The sequence below is a fragment of the Pelmatolapia mariae genome, linkage group LG3_W (assembly GCF_036321145.2).
Source record: "Pelmatolapia mariae isolate MD_Pm_ZW linkage group LG3_W, Pm_UMD_F_2, whole genome shotgun sequence".
Classification (NCBI taxonomy): Eukaryota; Metazoa; Chordata; class Actinopteri; order Cichliformes; family Cichlidae; genus Pelmatolapia; species Pelmatolapia mariae.
Genome location: NC_086229.1, coordinates 78554962 through 78574868, shown reverse-complemented (window position 1 = coordinate 78574868; position 19907 = coordinate 78554962). Strand labels below are relative to the sequence as shown.

At 41.6% G+C, this 19907-nt stretch overlaps 1 protein-coding gene across 1 annotated transcript in view; it reads left to right on the top strand.

Annotated features, from left to right (window-relative positions):
* The window catches only part of rell1 (RELT like 1), a 37259-nt gene extending 17575 nt beyond the window's left edge, over positions 1–19684 (top strand). The window contains exons 4-8 of the mRNA XM_063469947.1: positions 6085–6139; positions 10503–10751; positions 12825–12957; positions 16157–16200; positions 16279–19684. Of these exons, the coding sequence (XP_063326017.1) occupies positions 6085–6139; positions 10503–10751; positions 12825–12957; positions 16157–16189 (470 nt within the window). The 3' untranslated portion in view covers positions 16190–16200; positions 16279–19684. The remainder of the gene's footprint in view (positions 1–6084; positions 6140–10502; positions 10752–12824; positions 12958–16156; positions 16201–16278) is intronic.
* Positions 19685–19907: the final 223 nt, after the last annotated feature.

Below are 19907 nucleotides of genomic sequence, written 5' to 3'. Positions count from 1 at the left end.
CACCCTATTAGAGCACTTCGCTCTCGCTCTGCAGGCTTACTTGTTGTTCCTAGAGTATTTAAAAGTAGAATGGGAGGGAGAGCCTTCAGTTTTCAGGCCCCTCTTCTGTGGAACCAGCTTCCAGTTTGGATTCAGGAGACAGACACTATCTCTACTTTCAAGGTTAGGCTTAAAACTTTCCTTTTTGCTAAAGCATATAGTTAGGGCTGGACCAGGTGACCCTGAATCCTCCCTTAGTTATGCTGCAATAGACGTAGGCTGCCGGGGATTCCCATGATGCATTGAGTTTTTCCTTTCCAGTCACCTTCTCACTCACTACGTGTTAATAGACCTCTCTGCATCGAATCATATCTGTTATTAATCTCTGTCTCTCTTCCACAGCATGTCTTTCATCCTGTTTTCCTTCTTTCACCCCAACCGGTCGCAGCAGATGGCCGCCCCTCCCTGAGCCTGGTTCTGTCGGAGGTTTCTTCCTGTTAAAAGGGAGTTTTTCCTTCCCACTGTCGCCAAAGTGCTTGCTCATAGGGGGTCATATGATATGATTGTTGGGTTTTTCTCTGTATTTATTATTGTGCTATCTACTGTACAATATAAAGCGCCTTGAGGCGACTTTTGTTGTGATTTGGCGCTATATAAATAAAATTGAATTGAATTGAATTGAATTGAACCTGTGACTTTGGGGAAATGGCCCCTGTTTGTCCTCCTTCCCTGAAGCGATTACAGCTGGCATTATTGTTTGGTACATTCTCACACGCTACTCGGGAAGGAAGTCAGTTGTGGATTCTGAGCCTTTTGTGTTTTCTCAGACGAGTCTGGCTCAGAAATGAAGCTTTTAGTGGAAGTTCACATTCAGGACAACGGCAGAAGAATCTGAGACCATTTGTTATGACGTAGGTGTTGTCACGCTTTCGAGTACAAGTCACACGAGTGTTTCATCTGCGATTTCGTCTCATTCCTTCCCTTTGCAGGAAGTTAAATTCATGATAAATCACTGCAAACGCTTTGTAGCGTGTTATCCTCTGTAATCCTTTGTTGAGCCGCGTTCAAACGCGGCAGCAGGAGAGACGAGGATCGATGGCAGCATTGTGCGAAACTCAAACCAGCTTGATTTGTGGCATCGTATGTCTTTACTGACAGTGTGGATTGTTTTCCACAGCACCAATAAACTTCCCATAACTGTGAAGCGATGTTGAACTCAAAGAAGGGTAACAGCTGTCTGTGACTTTACTCCTTAAGAGAGGATGCTTTCATGTAATAGAAGACGTCCTGTTCCACTTGTTCACCCCCACCAAAGTCAAATATGCACATGTTTTTCCACTGGCCTGCAGAGCAGTTTATCCATCTTGATTATTTAGTTTTGAGTTGCTCCGGTTTTGTAAATACTGGCTGTAGATGTTTGCCTGCTTGTGAATAAAATGAAACTAAATTGCAGGAGCACTTTGCATTGTTGTGCTCAAGAAAACAGCATCTCTTTAAGAAGTCACGACCCCGTTACTCAGGAAAAAAGGAATGCACAAGGTAGCGTTAACATTATTTTCTTTCTTTTGGACTGAGCAGTGTTTCTGTGCTGGCATAGCTTGAGCCTCGTTTCACAGGTAGATGGACGCTTTCTTGTGCACAGTGATATGACTGGTGAAAGACAGCAGTTCCTATATATTTAGTAACCAGGTCATGGCTTCTGCAAGGAGACATTGCTGCAAGAAAGGTGTCATTTAGTTCCATTATGTTCAAGAGAAGACAGCTGACGGCTCCAAAACTTGGCATCTCACACCGATCTATGGATGGCAACTAGCACCACAGGGCAAAGGAAAAAAAATGTTTTGGGGTTGTTTGTTTTTTTTCGTGATATGCTCCTTTTATAAAGTTGAAAAAATGCAGATGACTCAGTCTAAAGTTCAATTTTAGGTCATTTTTAATCTGGAACTTTTCAAACGAAATATTTACTTCATAGGTTTTCTATTTTTTTTTCTCTCATGCTACAAACAGACCAGCTGAGACATTTATTTGCCGTTAGCCGTGATCAGCATTTTAAGAATTAGGTGTTTAACACAGAAGTGGCACTAATTCTTGCAGCGGAGGAGGACAAAAGGATTTATTCAAGTGTTATTTGCGGAACCCGGTCTGAGTTCAGGATATATGTCTGTACAAACTAAGAGTCAAAACAGGCTTTTAAATGCTAAGGCAGAGAATTATACTGAGGCAGGAGAGGAAAGAGACGGTTATACTTTGAAGATTATACAGTAAAATTTAGCAGTGTTCTGCACCAGCTGTTAGGATGCTGTGTGTAGTCTAAGAGGATGGAAAAGTAGCTGTTCACCCCGGTGTTTGGAGGCATGAGGGCAGTGAGAGGACTCGGTCTTTGACAGCGCTGCTCAAACTTTCCAACAACACTGTTACCTCACACCACTGTTCAAACGTACTGGCAGCAGGACACAGTGCTTAACACATTTATTAGAACACCACCATAACTGAGACAATTATTTACTTGAATTCTCGAACACGAAAAATTAGTCTTACGGGTTTAATGTTGTGCTTAATTATTTACTGACAAGAACTCCAGTGTGCCGGCTCAAATTTGGTATAAAATGCATATTTGCCTAATGAGTAATAATATGGGTCTTAGGAGGTTAAACCGGTCCATGGTGCAAAAAAGGTTGGGAACCGCTGCCGTGTGGCACCCATCTATAAGAAGTTTTATCATATAAGACTTGAAAATGTGCCATGTCACTATTGATTCTTTAAGTGTAATTCAATATTGCACTTTGACCCAATCCTGTGATACACAAAGGCTGTATCGTCCCATGTTGGTGACTGGCCGTCATTGTCCTGAGCTGTACGTTTGCTCTGGGCTGATTCACGGCTGTTTTATGAAGCAGTCACGCTCGTAGGATTCTGATTATCGTGACTCGCCTACACACTGTCAGTCTGCTGTAGAGTCAGCACGTCATCGTGCTCTCTATTTATAAATATCTCTTTTACTACGCCTTCTCTCACCCTTCAACATTGCTCAACTGATGGAAACTTGGCCGATGGTTAAGATTAAAAAAAGAAATCTCTGTAGCTGTTTTTTTTCCTCTCTCTCTAATGAAAACAGGAAGTTGTTGTGTCCACTCAACATTTTTGCAGCAACAGCTGTTTCAGTCTTAATAAAGAGAGGAGGAATTGGATGCTGTAGCATGCACCGCTCTGATGGCTGATCAGACAAAGGAAAACACTGCCCTCTACTGATCAAACAAAGGAAGAGTCACTACCATGTTTGCAACGAGTGGGAAGTGCTTGAACATGTACAGTGTGGAAAAACTTTACTCATTATTATTGGTATTCTTGGTCAGATATCATTTAAAAGTCAAATTCTTCATTATTTGAAGTTAATTTCACTTTATATTTTCCACCTGGTTTTCCACGGCCCAGTAGTGGGTCCCACTCCACAGTTTAAGAACCACTCAGCTACACTATTAAGACAAGTAAAAGAAGAGAAGAAGATGTGCCTTTCAACTACGCTCACAATTCTGTGAGTTTGAAAGCTAAAGAGTTGCTGAAATGTTTACTGCAGTTTGCTTCAGCAGTGTCACATACCTCACATTTAGGCACATAACTGCATGTTTTTAAACCTCAAGATTATGTTCTAGGAATGGTTCAGAAAGTCTTTCAGGGAACGTTGCCTTGAAGTTGAAATCTTCAGAAGGATCTTCAGGGAATGTTTTGTAAAGGGTTACAAAAGCGTCTACAAGGATAATTTCCTCAAAATTATCCTTTTTCATCCAAAAGTTTACTTTGTAAAAGACGTAAAGGAACATTATCCGTTTCTAAAGTGATGACATAGTGACCCCTTTTTCCAGGTTTGTTTCACTTGGTTTCCAGAGTGGGCGTCATTATTTAGTTAGCAAAAATTAAGCTAAAATTCAGGAGCAGTACACAGTTCACTACTTCCACATGAGTTTAGAGGCTAGCCAACTGCTGCTAGTCAAATACACATGATTAATTTACCATCAGCAAGTGTGAGCACCTCTATAAAAGCAGCGGTTTTGATAGTTTGCTGCTCTGGAGCATTCAGGTGTGTTTAACTATTTGTTAGCACAATAGCAAGGAGGAAGGATGACGATTTTAAAGAAGCAACTGTTCCTGTCCATCCGTCTGAGAAGGGTTATGAGGGCATTTCCAAACAATTTGATATCCATCAAAGATTATTGACAAATGGAAAACATTCAGCTGTCAGTCATCCCAGGCTTGGGCGACCCGGTAAATTCACTCTGAGGTCAGACCCTCAGAGAAACAAAAACCCAGACACTGTATCTGAGACTCTACAGGCCTCAGTTGGCATGTTAAATGTTAAAGTTCATGACAACACAATTACAATTAATTACAATAGAAAAACTGAACAAGGTTGCCACGGGAAACTTTGTAAAGTTGCATTTTAACAAACCACAAGACCTAGCTAGCGCTATGTTTGGAGGAAACCAAATCGACCATATCACCACAAATACCTCATACCAGCTGTGAAGCACGGTGGAGGTGGGGTGATGATTTGGGCTTGTGTTGCAGCCACAGGACCCGGACACCTGGCAGTCACTGAGTCGACCAGGAACTCCTCTGAATACCAAATTATTCTGGAGTCAAATGTGAGGCCGTCTGTCTGACAGCTAAAGCTTGGCTCAAACTGGTCATGCACAATGATCCCACAGTAGCAAATCTACAACAGAATGACTGAAAAAGAAAAGGAAGGACTGAAATTAAGAGAGCTGTGCATGAACAAACAATAGGCCAAAATTCCTCCAGAACGATGTGAGAAACTGATAAAGTCACACAGAAAACAATTTTATTATGTCCTGATACCTAAAACCTTTGAGCTGGCTGAGGGTTTTTGATTTTTTGTTTGTTTTTATTGTAGCTAGCATACTACTGTGTTGTTAAACCTTCTTTTTGTGTTCATGGGTGCGGTACGCTTGATTATAACACATCAAGCCCTAACTGATAAATCTTTGTTTGATTCTGGGACCTGAAGCTGAACATTTAGACCTTGAAATTATACTAATTACATCAGGTTTACTCCAAATCAACACTGTCTGAAAGTTATTTTGTGTCCCTCAGAACACATTATTAAAACTAGTCTATCAAAGTTTACCTTTATAATTCTAGAGGTTCTTTAGACCAGCGTTTCCCAACCTTTTGGAGCCACAGCACATATTTCTCATCAGAAAAATCACACGGCACACCATCAAACAAAAACGTCACAAAAAGCATATTAATAATTTTTCCCCGTGCACCAGGCATAGCAGAATTGGCTCAGTTTGTCCCCAGTATACCTGTTATGCTTTCTTCTGACCGCTACTCATGCTAGGGCCTTCTTTTGGCAAAAACAAGTGGATAATGTTTTTTGCACTAAAATTAACATCCATTCACTGAGGCTTCCTTCATGACACGAGGAGGAAGTTTGAGGCAGACGTTTGTGAACGCTGATGTGAAATCATAACATGAAACTCCTACGTCCACCTACATGAGTCATCTGTGTTTGTGTGTGTGTGCAGCTCATTTGTCACAAACTCTGCACAGATTTCTTTATCTGTGTACACAGCGGGCTGTTAGTGAAGTCAGTGAATGCATCGAGGCCTGGCCTTGGGGAAATGTGTCTCTGGGAGCAAATTATGTAAATCTACGCCTGAGCTACTTTGTCTGCAAGCAGAGGTCGGGCGCTGTTGATCGTGTGCACTGTGAGAATTTTTCAAACTTTATCTCCGGAGGCTGAAATCTCGACGGTTATGTGGAAGTTTGAAACTTTTCCGAGTCATACTCTGAAGCAACTTTGCTCCAGACAGAAGTTTTCATGGTCTGGCAGATTCCTCCCACCCAGCCGAGGTTTTCTGTGTACAGTTGTTATGTGTTCAGTGATTGCATGTGATGTGCCGTTTCGCTGTGTTAAAGAGTTAATCTGCTCGAGCCATCTTTCAATAAGCGCTCTGCTTTTGAAGTCACTGGAGCGTACTCCTCACTAATTCCCAACACGACTTTTATCTCCCCCCTCTCTCTCTCCCTTTTTTCCCCTGTCTTTATAAGTGTGTAACTTTCTCTCTCTCTCTCCCTCTTTAGCAAACTCTGATGCCCTAAATGCCATGATTCATGAAAACAGCATTGATTCGGATGGGTAAGTGTGATCACACGCTGTGAAGAACAAATCCATCTGTTATTAAAAAGGTTTCTGTCTTTGTTGGGCTTATCTTAAATTAATTGGGCAAAGACTCCGTGTACTAACTAGCTTGACCACCAGGTGGCACCATAAGCCTCCTTGAGACTCTATGTGTCTGAGTGTGTCTGAACTGAGAGCATTCAGAGCAGGACAAGTAGAGTCGAGGCAATGAGACTGACTGGAGCTGCTGACATATTTCCTTATAAGATTATTGGCTGTGAAATCAAGTAATTAAACAGAGTGAAAATATAAGAAATGCTGGAGGCTTAAGAACAGCAGAAGCTTTGGTTGATTAGTCAGTTGAGTTACTTGTTAGAAGAATAATGTCCACTGTAGACTTTGAACTTCTGGTCAAATATAGAACTATAGACATTTATAGATCAAATCCACAGTTAATTGTTGGTTAACAAAAACTTGGCCTCAGCAGATGGGTGCCTCTCTCTTAGCCTGGGTCTGCTGGAAGTTTCTTCCTCTTAAAGGTGTTCGTCTTCCCCACTGTCACCAAGTGCTTGGTCAAAAGGGATTGTTGCGATTTTCTCTCTAGTATCGAAGGGACTTGACTGAGCAATACAAAGCATCTTGATGCGTTTATTGATGTGAATTGACTTTATATAAATAAAATGGTATTGAACTAAATTAAATTAACTGACAAAATAAGTGAGAGTAACTTTTGAAGTTGGTAAACCTTTGAAGGTCTTTCATATATATAGTGTCTAATCTGTTAAGCTGAGTTATTAGCATATTGACTGTATAACTTTCTGGTTAGGCTAAGGGTATTTGTAATTTGTATAGTTAAAAAATGTGTAATATGTAGCATTATTAAAACAGTTTTATGACAGCTAAACTCATCATCATAAATGTCTTTTCTATAAAAAGTAGTTTGACAATAGAATAGATATTAGTCCACGATTTTGTTGCACATGTACAATGATAGTAAAGGGCCATTCTAATCTAAAATGTGATGTTACCTTTGTTTATAAATCAGGCTGCCAAGCAAACTCCAATCTGATTTAAACTTTTGTTTGGTATTAGCTTTAGCTTGATCTCACAAGTATAGAAATCTAGTTCCCATTTTAAAAACCTTTAAGTTGTTAGTTGAAAATATAAAGAAACTTACATAACATAATGCTAACTAGCTTAAGTTAGCTTAAGTTAGCTAGCTAAAGCCAAAGTCCATTGAGTCTTGCCACTTAGCAGCGCTATGAAATACCTGAAGTTCCTGATTTGGTGGTCATTTTGGAGTATTTGAATTAATTTTACTTTTGAAGGTCACCACAGCTTAAAAGCTATATCTAAAGAATTGGCTGCCTCAAATAACATTCAAAATGTTTTTTGTAAGATGTTTTGACAAGTAAATCCATCATCTACACTGTCACAGTGTAGATGATGGTAAAAGATATATTTCTACTACATAATTTTTTTTCCATAGATTATCATTATTCATTGAAAAGCAGGTCTCCATGTTAAATGTGTGTTGCGGCTAACAAAACACAAAGCTGTTGGTCTGCTAGAAATCACACTATATACAGTATGTGACAAGAATTATTACATTAAATCACTTCTAATAGCTGCTGTTGAGATTAAATGGCATGTCTAGTATACCATGTGAAAACTGGGCAGCTATGAGCTAAAGCAGCTTTAGCTTGCTGCCTGTAGCCAGGATCACCCAGTAGTATAAAACCTGATGGCATGAATGCATATGGAGTGTCTCCCACCACCCCAAAGAGAGAGAGAGCTATGACACGGTGGAGCGTGGCGGTGACGTAAAGACATTACTGGGAGTTCATAAGAGCTTGTTGTGTAGCTTTAAGTGCAATAAAAGCTGCTGATAGCAGGGAAACAAGCCACGGCTAGAGCACTAGTAGCTCTCTCGCTGATAGTGTTACAACTGGACTCCCCCAACCAGCAAACACAGGATGATGGGCTTTGGCCTAATACTCCTCTATAGTCTAGCAGACTTATTTTGGTGAGGTCGCATGCAAGCCTGTAACTTAATGTCTTTACTCCTTGGAGCAATCATACCTCAAACAGAGAAAATCAGTGCAGGGGAAACGACGCTCACCGTCCCACTATCCATCCATACAGAGCCATGAGCAGAGGAGTGTACATTAACAAGTGTAGTAGTGCTTTGCCTCTAATACAGGGGGAGAAGGAGTTGGGCAGATAGATGGATTAGAGGAGGAGATGCTTGTGACAGTAGGAGTCTAAGTAAATCGAGTTAGTGGAGTATGTTTCCCCCCTCTCTGTATCTCTCTCTCTCCTGCTGTCATCTTTCTCTCTCCGCTTCATATTGTGCTGGGCGGAAAGGAGATAAGAGAGGAAAGATGTTTTCTTTTGTTGGGAGAAAACAGTGTGGATAAATGGTAGCCGTGTTGCATCTGCCAAGGATTAGGTACTGAGGTATTCTGCTGTGTCACACCGAGTGTCCTGTAAAAAAATATAAATACATAAAAGGGAAAAAAACTAGAAAAATCTGAATTCACACACAATCCCCAGCGTCACTTTCATGTGTCTCACTTCTTCAGTTCTCTCTCCAAGTGTTTTCCTTCACATATTTCCACCCCTAGTTTGCCTTTCACTTTTTCATTTTGTTCAGATGGCTCTCTGTAGTTGTTTCTCCTGCTGTTATGTCCCACATCTGTCTTTCTCTCGCGCGCTCTCAGCCAGGATGGGCAGCCTGCCAGTCGATCACTTAGAGATGGCAGAATAGGAGGGGAAGAAAGGATATCGGTGGGGGTAATTTATTGGATACTTGGAGAAGGAGAGAGGGAGGAAGCAGGAGAGAGGGATGGAGAAAAGGCTACAAGGAGGAGAGTGACTGACTGTAGTGTCGCCAGGGCTCACTATCTGCCTCTCCAGATTCAGTGCTTAACTTCCGTTCTCCTGCCATCAGTCCTCCACCACCTCTCTACCGTCCTTTAGTCCCTCTCATCATCTTTCCACAGCAGTCCCTGTTCTCGTCACTTTATCTCCAACATCATGTCCTTTGTTCTTCCGGTGGACCAAAATCACATTTCATACCCTATTATTGGCCAATGACTCCATCTGCAGTGGCTGCATATGTTTATGAGCTGTCACATTTCTTGGAATAATTTTTAAAAGGCATTAAAGGCTTTCAATGTCCCAATAACCAGATTTGTTGAGGCTTAAAAGTACATAGTGCTCATTAAATTCAATTTAATTTTATTTATATAGTGCAATATCAACATCAACAATAACAACTCTCGTCTAAAGGCCCTTTTTTATCCATCCATCCATTCTCTTCCGTTTATCCTTATCAGGGTCGTGGGGGGCTGAAGCCTATCCCAGCTATCATAGCTACCAGAGCCATGAGCACAGGTATCGGCACAGAGCAAAGATGACGATTGATTCTACTATAGAAACATGAAGAGTTAGAAGCTGAGGCTTTAAGCTTCATCACTGCCTTTGTTACCTGTTGAAGCTCAGGCTCTGGCTGCTGGGCTGGGGTCTGCATGTGCTCGGCTTTACCATCACTCTGGGTTCTTGGCTAGCTTAGTGTTAGCATGCTGTCTGTGCAGAGGCTTGCAAAGAGCTGAAGCAAAAGAATGCAGCTGTTCCCTCAACAAAGATGGCCTCCTATAAGCAAGCACTTGGTGACAGTTGAAAGGAAAAACTACTTTTAAAAGGAACCTCTAGCAGAACCAGGCTCAGGGAGGGGCAGCTATCTGATGTGACGGGCTGGGTGTGAGGGGAGGGAGGCAGGACAAAAGTCACGCTGTGGAAGAGAGCCAGAGATTAATAATAACTAATGATTAAATGCAAAGTGGTGTGAGAACACACAGGGAGTGAATGAAGAAGAAACTCTCAGAGGAGGAAGCTGGCCTCAAAGGTGGAGACAAACGTCATGTGACGCGACACCCTTCGTGTCGGCGTTGCTTCTATTTGCGGGCTTATCTAATTGTTTACTTATCGTGTGTCTGAAACTTCACCTGCAGCTGCAGAAAACTGCTTCCATTTTTACTTTAAAGATAATCACTGAGGGTGATTGTTCTCAAAGAGCTTGTCAGTAATTGTTTTGAAGTATGAAATATTGATGTGTCATTTCTGCAGCGGCGGGCTGCGATAAGGGAAGCACTGCAGAATTCAGCGAGCTTAAATGCTCTGGGTAAAATGGACTGAAGGCTTTAGCTCGTGTTGGGTTTTTTTCCTCTTACTTCACATTTTGGATATTTACAGTTGTTGACCTATAAAAGATTTCTTGGTTCATTTCACAATATTAATATTGTATAATTAATTCATGAAGTGGTAATCTGAAGAAAGAGCTGCTAGGATCACACATTTCTCCTCCTTTATCTTCAAGTCCTCCGCTCACCCCCACCTCCCCCGGCACTCCCACTCCTCCAATGACACCTGTATCGCCGGGGGCGCCCCCGGGAGCAGCCAAGCACACCTGTAACCACCTGCACACCATCGGGGGCCTGGGAGGCAACAAGAACATCTGCACCCGCTGCAGCCAGAAGAAATGGCCGCTAATGAGGAAGCCATCAGCCCGCAAAGCAGAGCTGCGGCGCAGTAACTGTGTGGAGGTCACAGTCCTGGCTGTAGGCAGGTGGGCAAGTGTGTGTGTGTGTGTGTGTGTGTGTTTGAATCATAACTGAAGGACAAGACTGGGTGTATTACTGCCTTTTGATGATTTTCCTGCCTTTAAAATGTTCTCAGAATCGCACCACGAGGTGGTTTAATTAGCAGAAGTAAATGAAAAATGACACACAGTTTGCCCCAGAGGGACACCAGGCTTGAGTGCACACAGACACACACACGGCGCTAACAATCAAACATTAACTCTCGAAAATATTCACACTTCATTTAAAAGGCACAAGCATCTCATGCACTTTGATACCACACTGGGAGGTCAGAAACTTGTGGTCAGACCGCTCCACGTGCCACTGTGAACAGCACAGGTCCTCACAAAACTGAGACACGAACATTAATAAGCAGACTTCTAATATCTTATTCAGGATATCACCAGGACTGTCATGTTGACTAGTGAGTGTTCACCTAACTCTAAAGCTTTAATCGATGACAGGAGCTATTCTTACAATTTAATAGACATCAAGCTGCTTGGAGAAAGCATGTGTATTTGGTGCCCTTGTAGAAAATCATCACAGCCACAGACAGTATAAAACATGACCTAGCTTCAGGTTGGAAAAGCCAATCCTAAAGTACCTGCATTCTCTCTTAAAGCCACCAGATGGCGATAGCTGTGGTTGCAAAAAGAGTTCTGGTCCTGTAGAAGTGTATAAGAAAATGAGTTTCTGATATCACATGCTTATTGGCTAATGAGTTGTGGCTGACAAGTCATTAACCAGCGAGCGACCCGCCCCTCTTCATCACATTTGTTTTTTGCAAATAAAATGGTGTTAGCAAAAACGCTTTCTTAAACCAGCGGACAATGTTACAACAAATGTGAGGGTACCATAGACAGATAAAACGGTGGAATCACAGTGATGTCACTGGTTAGTGTCCTATTTAAAAAAAAAAAAAAAAAAAAAGTAAAAATATCAAGCATTTTCGCTGTTGCCTGCTTGTTGTTTAGAAACTGGACATGGCAAGGAGCAGCTCCGACTGAGCTCTGAGAAACCATAGACACCGCATGTTCATTGGCTAACAACTTTTGATTGAAAAGTTGTTAGCCAATGAATATAATCCTATTTTCTGGCTCTGGTATTGACCTGAAACTGGCAACTGAGCCCAAAATGTAATCGGAAAGAGAGCCGAGGGCTGTTGAGGAGGACAGGTCGCCCCCTACTGGTCATGAGGGCAAAGAATGCAGCTTTAAGGCACTTCTCCACTGGGTTCACCTATGTCCATCTTTCACAATGTCTGTTCAGGGAATTTGGACACCCTCATCATCAACCCGATGATCCTGCAGTGTGCAGGAATTTTTCTGGTTCTTCTTATGTTTGTGTTCAATGTCCAGACTTTTAGTTTCTGTAATTATAAGAAGAATTCACCACAGTGAGAATTAAATCCTGGCAGTGTACTCCCATCATAAATCTAGTCCCGCTGTGTCCTAGATCCAGTTTAAAGTAAAGAGACCATTTCTCAATCCACCAGTAAGGCCGGGAAAGTGTGCAGCCTCTTCGCCATCACGCAGCCTTCCTTAATGTCCCGCTGAGAACTGATTGGGATGCGAAGAGGTTTCTTTTCATTTGCGCACTTAGATGAATGGCGCCGTATGCAGAGGGTCAGCATGACCTGGATACAAATATTAATTTGCTGATTTAATTAAAGCTTTAGAGTGGGCGGATGAGAGAGATGTCATGTTTAGGTGAGTAAGAGTTGTAGAGAAAGAGTGTGTGTGTGTGTGTGTGTGTGTGTGCGTGTGTGTCTAAGAATGGCTGATGGCCTGAGTTTCTGTCCTGGATCATTCATTAACAGACCATTTTCTGTTTTTAACTTGGTCTTTTACCATGTAAATATAATATTTATGAAGTGCCACCTAAATTCTCTTTTATTTTTAGGTAAAGATATGATTCTTTATACACTCTACTGTATATATTTAGTCATTGTCATGTCAGCTTCTTAAGAACAGGGGTTTGAGCCAGCTCTGCGGCCTGGACTAGCTCGCTCATTTGGATCACAGGCTGCACAAACATTCAAACCCTTTTATCGTTCGCAGGTTCCGCGTGACAAAGTGTGAAAAACCAGCCAGGGAGCGGCGAACTCTGCTGATATTAGATTCTAACGGGAGCGTCCCCGCATCGCCCACGGCGGTGGAGCCGAAGAGTCGACCAACATTCAAGTCCCCTCAGGTGTGTGTGTGATGAAAATGTTACCTGTTTCTGCTTTTGTCTTCCCTGCAGAAGAGCTCCGTTTCTTATGTATCCATAAATATTTATGTGTGCACATATCTCACATTCCTCTCTTTATAATATGCACTATATTACTCAACCATCCACATCATTGCATTTAGGTGTTTTAATCACTTCCATGACCAGAGATTTATAAAATCAAGCACCTCGCTCCTTGGGTGTGGGGAGATATCTTGGACAATTTCACACTCCCAACTTTGTGGGAACAGTTTGGGGATGACCCTTTCCTGTTCCAACATCACTGCACACCCGTGCACCAAAGAAAGGTCCATAAAGACATGGATAAGAGAATTTGGTGTAGAAGACCTTGACTGGCCTGCACAGAGTCCTGACCTCATCCCAATCGAACACCTTTGGGGTAAATTAGAGCAGAGACTGTGAGCCAGGCTTTTTCCTCCAACATCAGTGTCTGACCTCACAAATGTGCTTCTGGAAGAACAGTAAAAAATTCCCATGAACACTCCTGACCCTTGTGGAAAGCTTTAGAAAATGCCTGAAGGTACTGACGGATCATCAAAGTAACCAAGTCATCAAAACTATATGCGACCTGTTATTTCGGCTCTAAACTTTGTGCTTTTAAGCAACAAGTCAGTAAAATGCCTGCAACACTTACGGTAGAACTCTGCCAACACTCAGGTCCAGATGGAGATTTGACCTCAAATGTAGAAGTGTGTTGTAGTGAGTAAATATAAACACATGGCACTACAGAGAAATATTACTTCTAGGATTTTCAATAAGAAATATGAGATGGAGTAAAAGCTGCATTCATGGACAGTAGTTTTTAGTTTCTGTTCACTGATGCTGTTTATTGCAGTGGCTGTAAGAAAAAACAAATAAACGAGTCTTTAAAAAATTCATCACACAGAGCTGGAGAAAAAAAGAAGACCAGCCTCCGGCCTGCTGTCTTCTGTTTACATCACAGGAAGTCTCGATTATGAAATGCTGTGCTCCAGGTGATCGGGAGCAGCATCCGCTCGTCTCTCCTCGATGTCTAATTTAGTGTTTACAGGAACGTGCCGGGAAGATGCGTCGTCCTGTTGCTGCCGTTAAATAACAGAAATTTCCTCGCAGATAATGTGTTTTCATATTCTTCAAACAAAAACAAACAGTGAACAACAAGAAAAGGTGCTTTCAGGCGCTTTGCAGCAAACTGCAAAGGTCTTTAGAGAAACCGGGTGGGTGGTGCTCCCGTGGGAATTATCTGCTGTAAAATTAGCCATCAAGGTGAATCCTTGATCATCATATTTAATATTCATTCGCAGATGTGAGCATTTCTTCTGTCATGGATGCTAGCTGTAAACAGCTTTTCCTAATCATCACGCGACTCTGTTTTACATGGCTGTGTTTTTGTTTTTTTGCTTGTTTGACAAAACCAGTGAGAGTGAAAGATACCGCTGAGTGACATATGACAGGGGTGGTAAATACTTTACTGGGTTACCTAGGCAACCAGAGACTGGATTGTCTGCTAGTGACCGACGATCGGCTTCAAAGTGATGTGCCGTCAGCCGGTAGCTTCCTGTGTGGATGCCACTTTGGTCACTCTTAATAATTCATAGTAAGAAGTAAAATTTGGGAAATTTAACAAAACATTCAGGTTGGATTTTTGTGCCTAATTTGGCTTTGTTTAGGTTCAGTCTCCGGCTTTACTTTTAGGAGATTAACACTTATAGGGAAGCTCTTATTGCATGAACAGCAACCTGACGAGATGTGCTTTACTCCAGTAGCATTAAGGTTGGCAGCAGACCATGAGAACTGGACAGGTAACCAGCTCTGACAGGGGGCATTCGGCTCAATTTGCTATATAAAAAAGAAAGCTACGTATATGTTCTGTATATTTACAGCCATATACACACAATGCACTCTCTGAGAAATGTTGCCACAGATACAAAAGTGCAGAAATATCAGTCTCACATTGCAGAGGTAACGCCAGAGATGAAAAGGAGAGACGTTTTCTAGTGGATCAGTGAACTCGCTACACACTGAGTCCTTAACACTTTTTTGTTTTGAAGTCTTTGAGTACGATCATGCTTTAAAACTGGCTGCACATGCTGATGAATGAGACATGAGGGCTACTTCACAAAGCACTAAACTAGAAGGTGTCAAACATAAGGGCCCGGGGCCAGGATTGGCCCAGGAAAGACTCCATTCTGTCCCACCGGACATGAAAGAGGGTTTAAATTTTTAAAATTTAACTGTATTTTCATAAATTTTACAGTTTTTCCTGCTGATAAAGGTCGTTCACACCACACCATCATGATCCAGTAATAGATAAACAATTAAGTGACATGAAAAAAATCTAGTTTCTTTTTTTTCTTTTTTTTTTTACAATGTGTAAAATAATAATAAAAATAATATTCAAATAAAATAGGACATTTTCTGTGAATAAACAACATCTGTGTTTTATAATGACAGGACATTGTGGGTAGTGAATTCCCAGAACATTTACTGTAATTTTACTCTTTTATTTCTTACAGTGTAGGCCCAAATAGTAATGCTAATGGGTTTCTTTCCACAGACAGCCCACAGCGATCAAAGTGGGCTGTATGTGCCTGACAGTGTAAGCAGACTGTGACATTTCTTCACTACGACTTTGAACCCAATAACTTGCAATTTATTTTATGTTAGCTATTATTTTCCCTGGTTTCCCATTTGGTTTCTGCGATCAGGCCCAAGCTGGGGCAGTTTAAGCTATTTCCTTGACTTTTTTGGCTTCAAAATATGTATTTAATGAATGATTCGACTAATTCTAATTCCTTTTAAGATGCACTTCAAAAGGGTGTAGAGTGGTTTCACTCTAGTCAAACTTTCTGATGCAGAGTTCCTTAAATTTGTAAAGTTCACCCTTTAGTCATAGTAAAAATCCCCGGCAGATCCTGGGTTATTTAATATGTGAGTCTTTGCTTCAGGCTTTAGTACGAGCCCTTCACTGACCTGACATCCTAACCAAATTTGTTTTAGGGTAGAGAGACGTCCAGAGATGTTCAATTTGAAGACTTAGAAAACGTTTAGCATCCGTGTTTGTTGCATTTTCTGTCAGCTTTCATGTTGACTTTTACCTTTCTTGGATGGATTTTATAATTTTTTATTATTTTTATTTATTCAATGTGTTAATTAGTCTGTGTATTTTTCTTTTTACCAGGAGCAGACAGACGGCGTGGAGCAGGGGAAATGATAGAAAACCAGGTAAAGTGTGTTTGCATCAGCTGCACGCATGTCTTAATTTTTCAGAGCTGTTTACATATTCTTTTATATTTCTTACAGCTATTAAAAAAGGAGAAGAGGAGCAACATCTGGACACTTTTTAAACCCAAATAAGAACTTTCAACATCAGTGCAGGAGGGACAGATGGATCCGGGAATCGTCCCCCTGTCCTGTCGCTCCACAGGGAGTGATGCGCTGCTGCTGCTGGTGGTGGTGGTGGTGATTTTACAAGTAGAGATGGCTCAGGTGTGTCTACTTGAAATGGTAGCTGGACAGCAGTGCCTTGCCCAGTAGTGTCAAAAATAAATGAAAAAAAAAAAGCCGGGCAACTGCTTGATGTAACGATGGAGGCTCGACCAGCGCTGTCCCTCCCAAAAACTACAGTCGTACTCCTCAAAAAGCAGCTGGTCCTGGTTGTGCATTACAGTTTCACAAGGAGGTTTTAAACACGTCATCAGTTGGTTTATTTGTAGAACTAAATCCCAGGAACAGGTAGAGCCAGTCTGTGATCCAGTTCAGGTCATCATTTACCAAACAGGAAGGAGTATATCATGGCCAGACGCTAAACGGGAACATTAGCAGGCGTGACCAAAGTAAGGTTATCACATCCTGTAATCATATGAACAGGATGATAAACTGTCCTCACAGTGCATGTCAATCTGATCGTCCCTTTTAATAAAGAACTCCGGGTCAAAGAGCAAATCGGTTCAAATATTCAGACTCGAGCCGCTCGAGTTGTGCTATAATGTATCCTTAATAACAAAAATACAGTTTATATCAGTGTTGTGTTATATTAGCGTAGAGAACATGTTGTCTGAAACACATTCTGAGTTAAAACCTTATGTAAACACATTAAAGTAAAAAGGGCGACGCTGTGATGTAGTGAGCCTCAATATGAACTGTTGATTTTTATGAGGCTGTTTGTTTCCTTATCGACTTCGTTCTGCAGCATGCCTTGACTTAATTTATCGAAGCCTTTTTTTAATTTAGCCTGGATTTATCGTATTTTAGCGTGAGCTGCCTTTATTATATTCCATCCTGAGAGCAGATACTGCACAAATGGTTTAATCCATTATGGATTATGTTATCAGCAGGTCCACCAGGATGTAAGCCTTATTTTCTCTTTCTAATGAGATGTGCCTTTCGTTTCTAAACGTGCTTGTGCTCGCACAGGTGTGTCGAGGCGAAGGTCAGATGGTAGGTGCTGTGATTCAGTCTGTTTACTGTATCAAGAATCGTTTACGGTGCAGAGCAGTGTACCAAGTGAGTTACATCTTTAAGGAAATGGTCTTATTGTGAATGTAACCTCTTAAAGTGAGTACGTGTGGATGGCCTAGTGCCATGTGCTGATGCAAGATGAGGTGTGTACTCATTTTCACTCTTTATCCTATCACTTTTGTGGCCATGCTAACTTTGCTCTTAACCTCTAAGGAAGTGGGCAAAAAGCCTATAAACACAGTGGATCATGTTGCTTGTCGCCATAATTTCGGCAGGTTTGCTCTGTGGTCACCAAACCAGACAAAGACGTCTCTGGAACATCGCACTAACGTAGATCAGCGTAAATATGATGTTATATCAGAGTTTCATGTGATGCTGTTATGTCATCAAATACAATATTTTAAAAATGTAAATGTAACGCTTTCCCATCGTGATTCTGTAATGGTGATCCTGGTCATGTACCAATCAGATGGTTGGCGGTTCTATCCCCAGCTCTACTGGTCTGGATGTGAAAGTATCCTTGGACAGGATGCTGAACCCCGAGTTCCCCTTAAATAATGTCAAAAGCACTTAAGCATAGAAAAAAGTGCTTACATGAAGGTTAAGCAGTGTCACAGGAAGTGCTCGCCACAACAGTTGGTCATGAGCAGCCGTTCCAGGCTCCTGTTGCTTAGGTAACCCTGTTGTATGTTTTTACTAACTTATCTAATGTCAGTCAGCATTTTCCTGTGCTCTCATTGGTAGTCGCTTCTCTCGCTAATGTCCAGGCGGAGAAAAGTTTAACTCAGGACCCGCCAACTTTTCAATGTGTCTTCGACTTTCAGTCGTCTCTCATCTCCACGTCACTTTTAGTCACTTCCTGTGTGGACGCCCCAGGAAGATGTTATTAAGACGTTTTTCCCTTTGGTTAAAACTGTTGTATTGATTGGCTGATTTTTAGCAACTGATGTAGTCCTATAGCAACAATGCTTGTATCAGAGATGTTTCATTTATAGTCTGGATTTCTTTCGTCTTTTCTAAATTGTATTAAAGATGATGCAGGTGGCAGCGACTTAGTATTTACAACAATCTCAGCAGCATCTGCAGCTCATGTAGCAGAGCAGCGTGACAGTAGAGTAGAGGTTCAGAGACGAGCGATCGATCCAGTTGAGTTGTGTGCAGACTGGAAGGAATTAGCAGCGACTTGGCGACCAAAAACTGTAGAAAGTGAATGCTACTTGGCAACTTCAGGAGATTACAGGCAAAACATCCAGGTGAGCAACTGAAACAACTACCAATGAGAATAAAGAATACCTATGACTGACGTACTTCCTGGTAGTAAAGACATTAGGGGGTTACCCGGGTAACCATATCCTGAAATTACTGCTTGTGACCAATGATCAGCTTCAAAGTGATGAGCCGGTTGCGTCCTTTGTGGACGCAGTTTAAGCTTTTTGCTAGTTTCAGAATTTACTGCTGGATTGGCCCGTAAACTAACGCTAACTTATTTTTTACTTCAAAAATATGCATCTGCCCCAAAACTCCAGTATTGGTCTCGCCCAAGTCAAAGGTTTCCCACCTAGTCAGCATCACTGACTGCACCGAAAGTTTAATCATACTTCCCTACAACCCGGGGAGAAGCTGAACTACTGAAGGATGTGTTAAGTTATTCTTTTTAATGCTTTAACTCAGTTTTTACCCCATAAAGACATTTTATAAGCTCCCCTGTACCTTTAATGACAACGTCTGACACCTCAGTGTGCAACGATAAAGATGTAGTTTGATGACATTTAGAGTAGTTTCCAAGGGTCGCTGCAGAGGCAGAGAACACGCTCGCTACCTTCTGATGAAGATGAACTTCAAAGGTTATTCCTAGAAGATCTTAAACAGAAATACACAGTAAAGGTTGTAAATTTTTACTTTTTCTACGATTACCACGTAACAGCTGATTTATGTGGTGGTTTAAACACATTTTAAAGGGTAATTCCACCAGTCGTAGGCGTTAAAGTTTGTTTGCCTACTTGCGCAATGTCATCCCTGATGTTGTCGGTGTGACGTCATCTTTCAGTCTTTAGACCGTGACTAAAACCAGAAAGCAAAAGTCCCATCCCTCCCCCGAGTGGAGAGCCATGCAGATGTGTCACCTTTTTCATTTTTTATTTATTTATTTTTTTTAAACATGCATGCACTTTTTGTTCTTGATATTATGGGTCTGTCTTTTTTCCTCGTTGTACAAAGACAAAAATAAAATCGACTAACACATTTTAAACCATGAAGTCGCCTCTTTTTGTGTTGTCCTGCACTGTATCGCCGCCGCATTGCAATGATTAAAGCCAGTGTCCGCTGACCTGCAGGCTGACGTCTCCCTCCCCTTCCCTCGTGCGACTGAACCATCCGTCTTCATATCCTGTTCTGTCTCATTTCCTTCTTTGCTCACTGCCCCTCTCTCTCTCTTTTTCGGCGCCGTAATGAAAAGATGATTTGTCTTATTC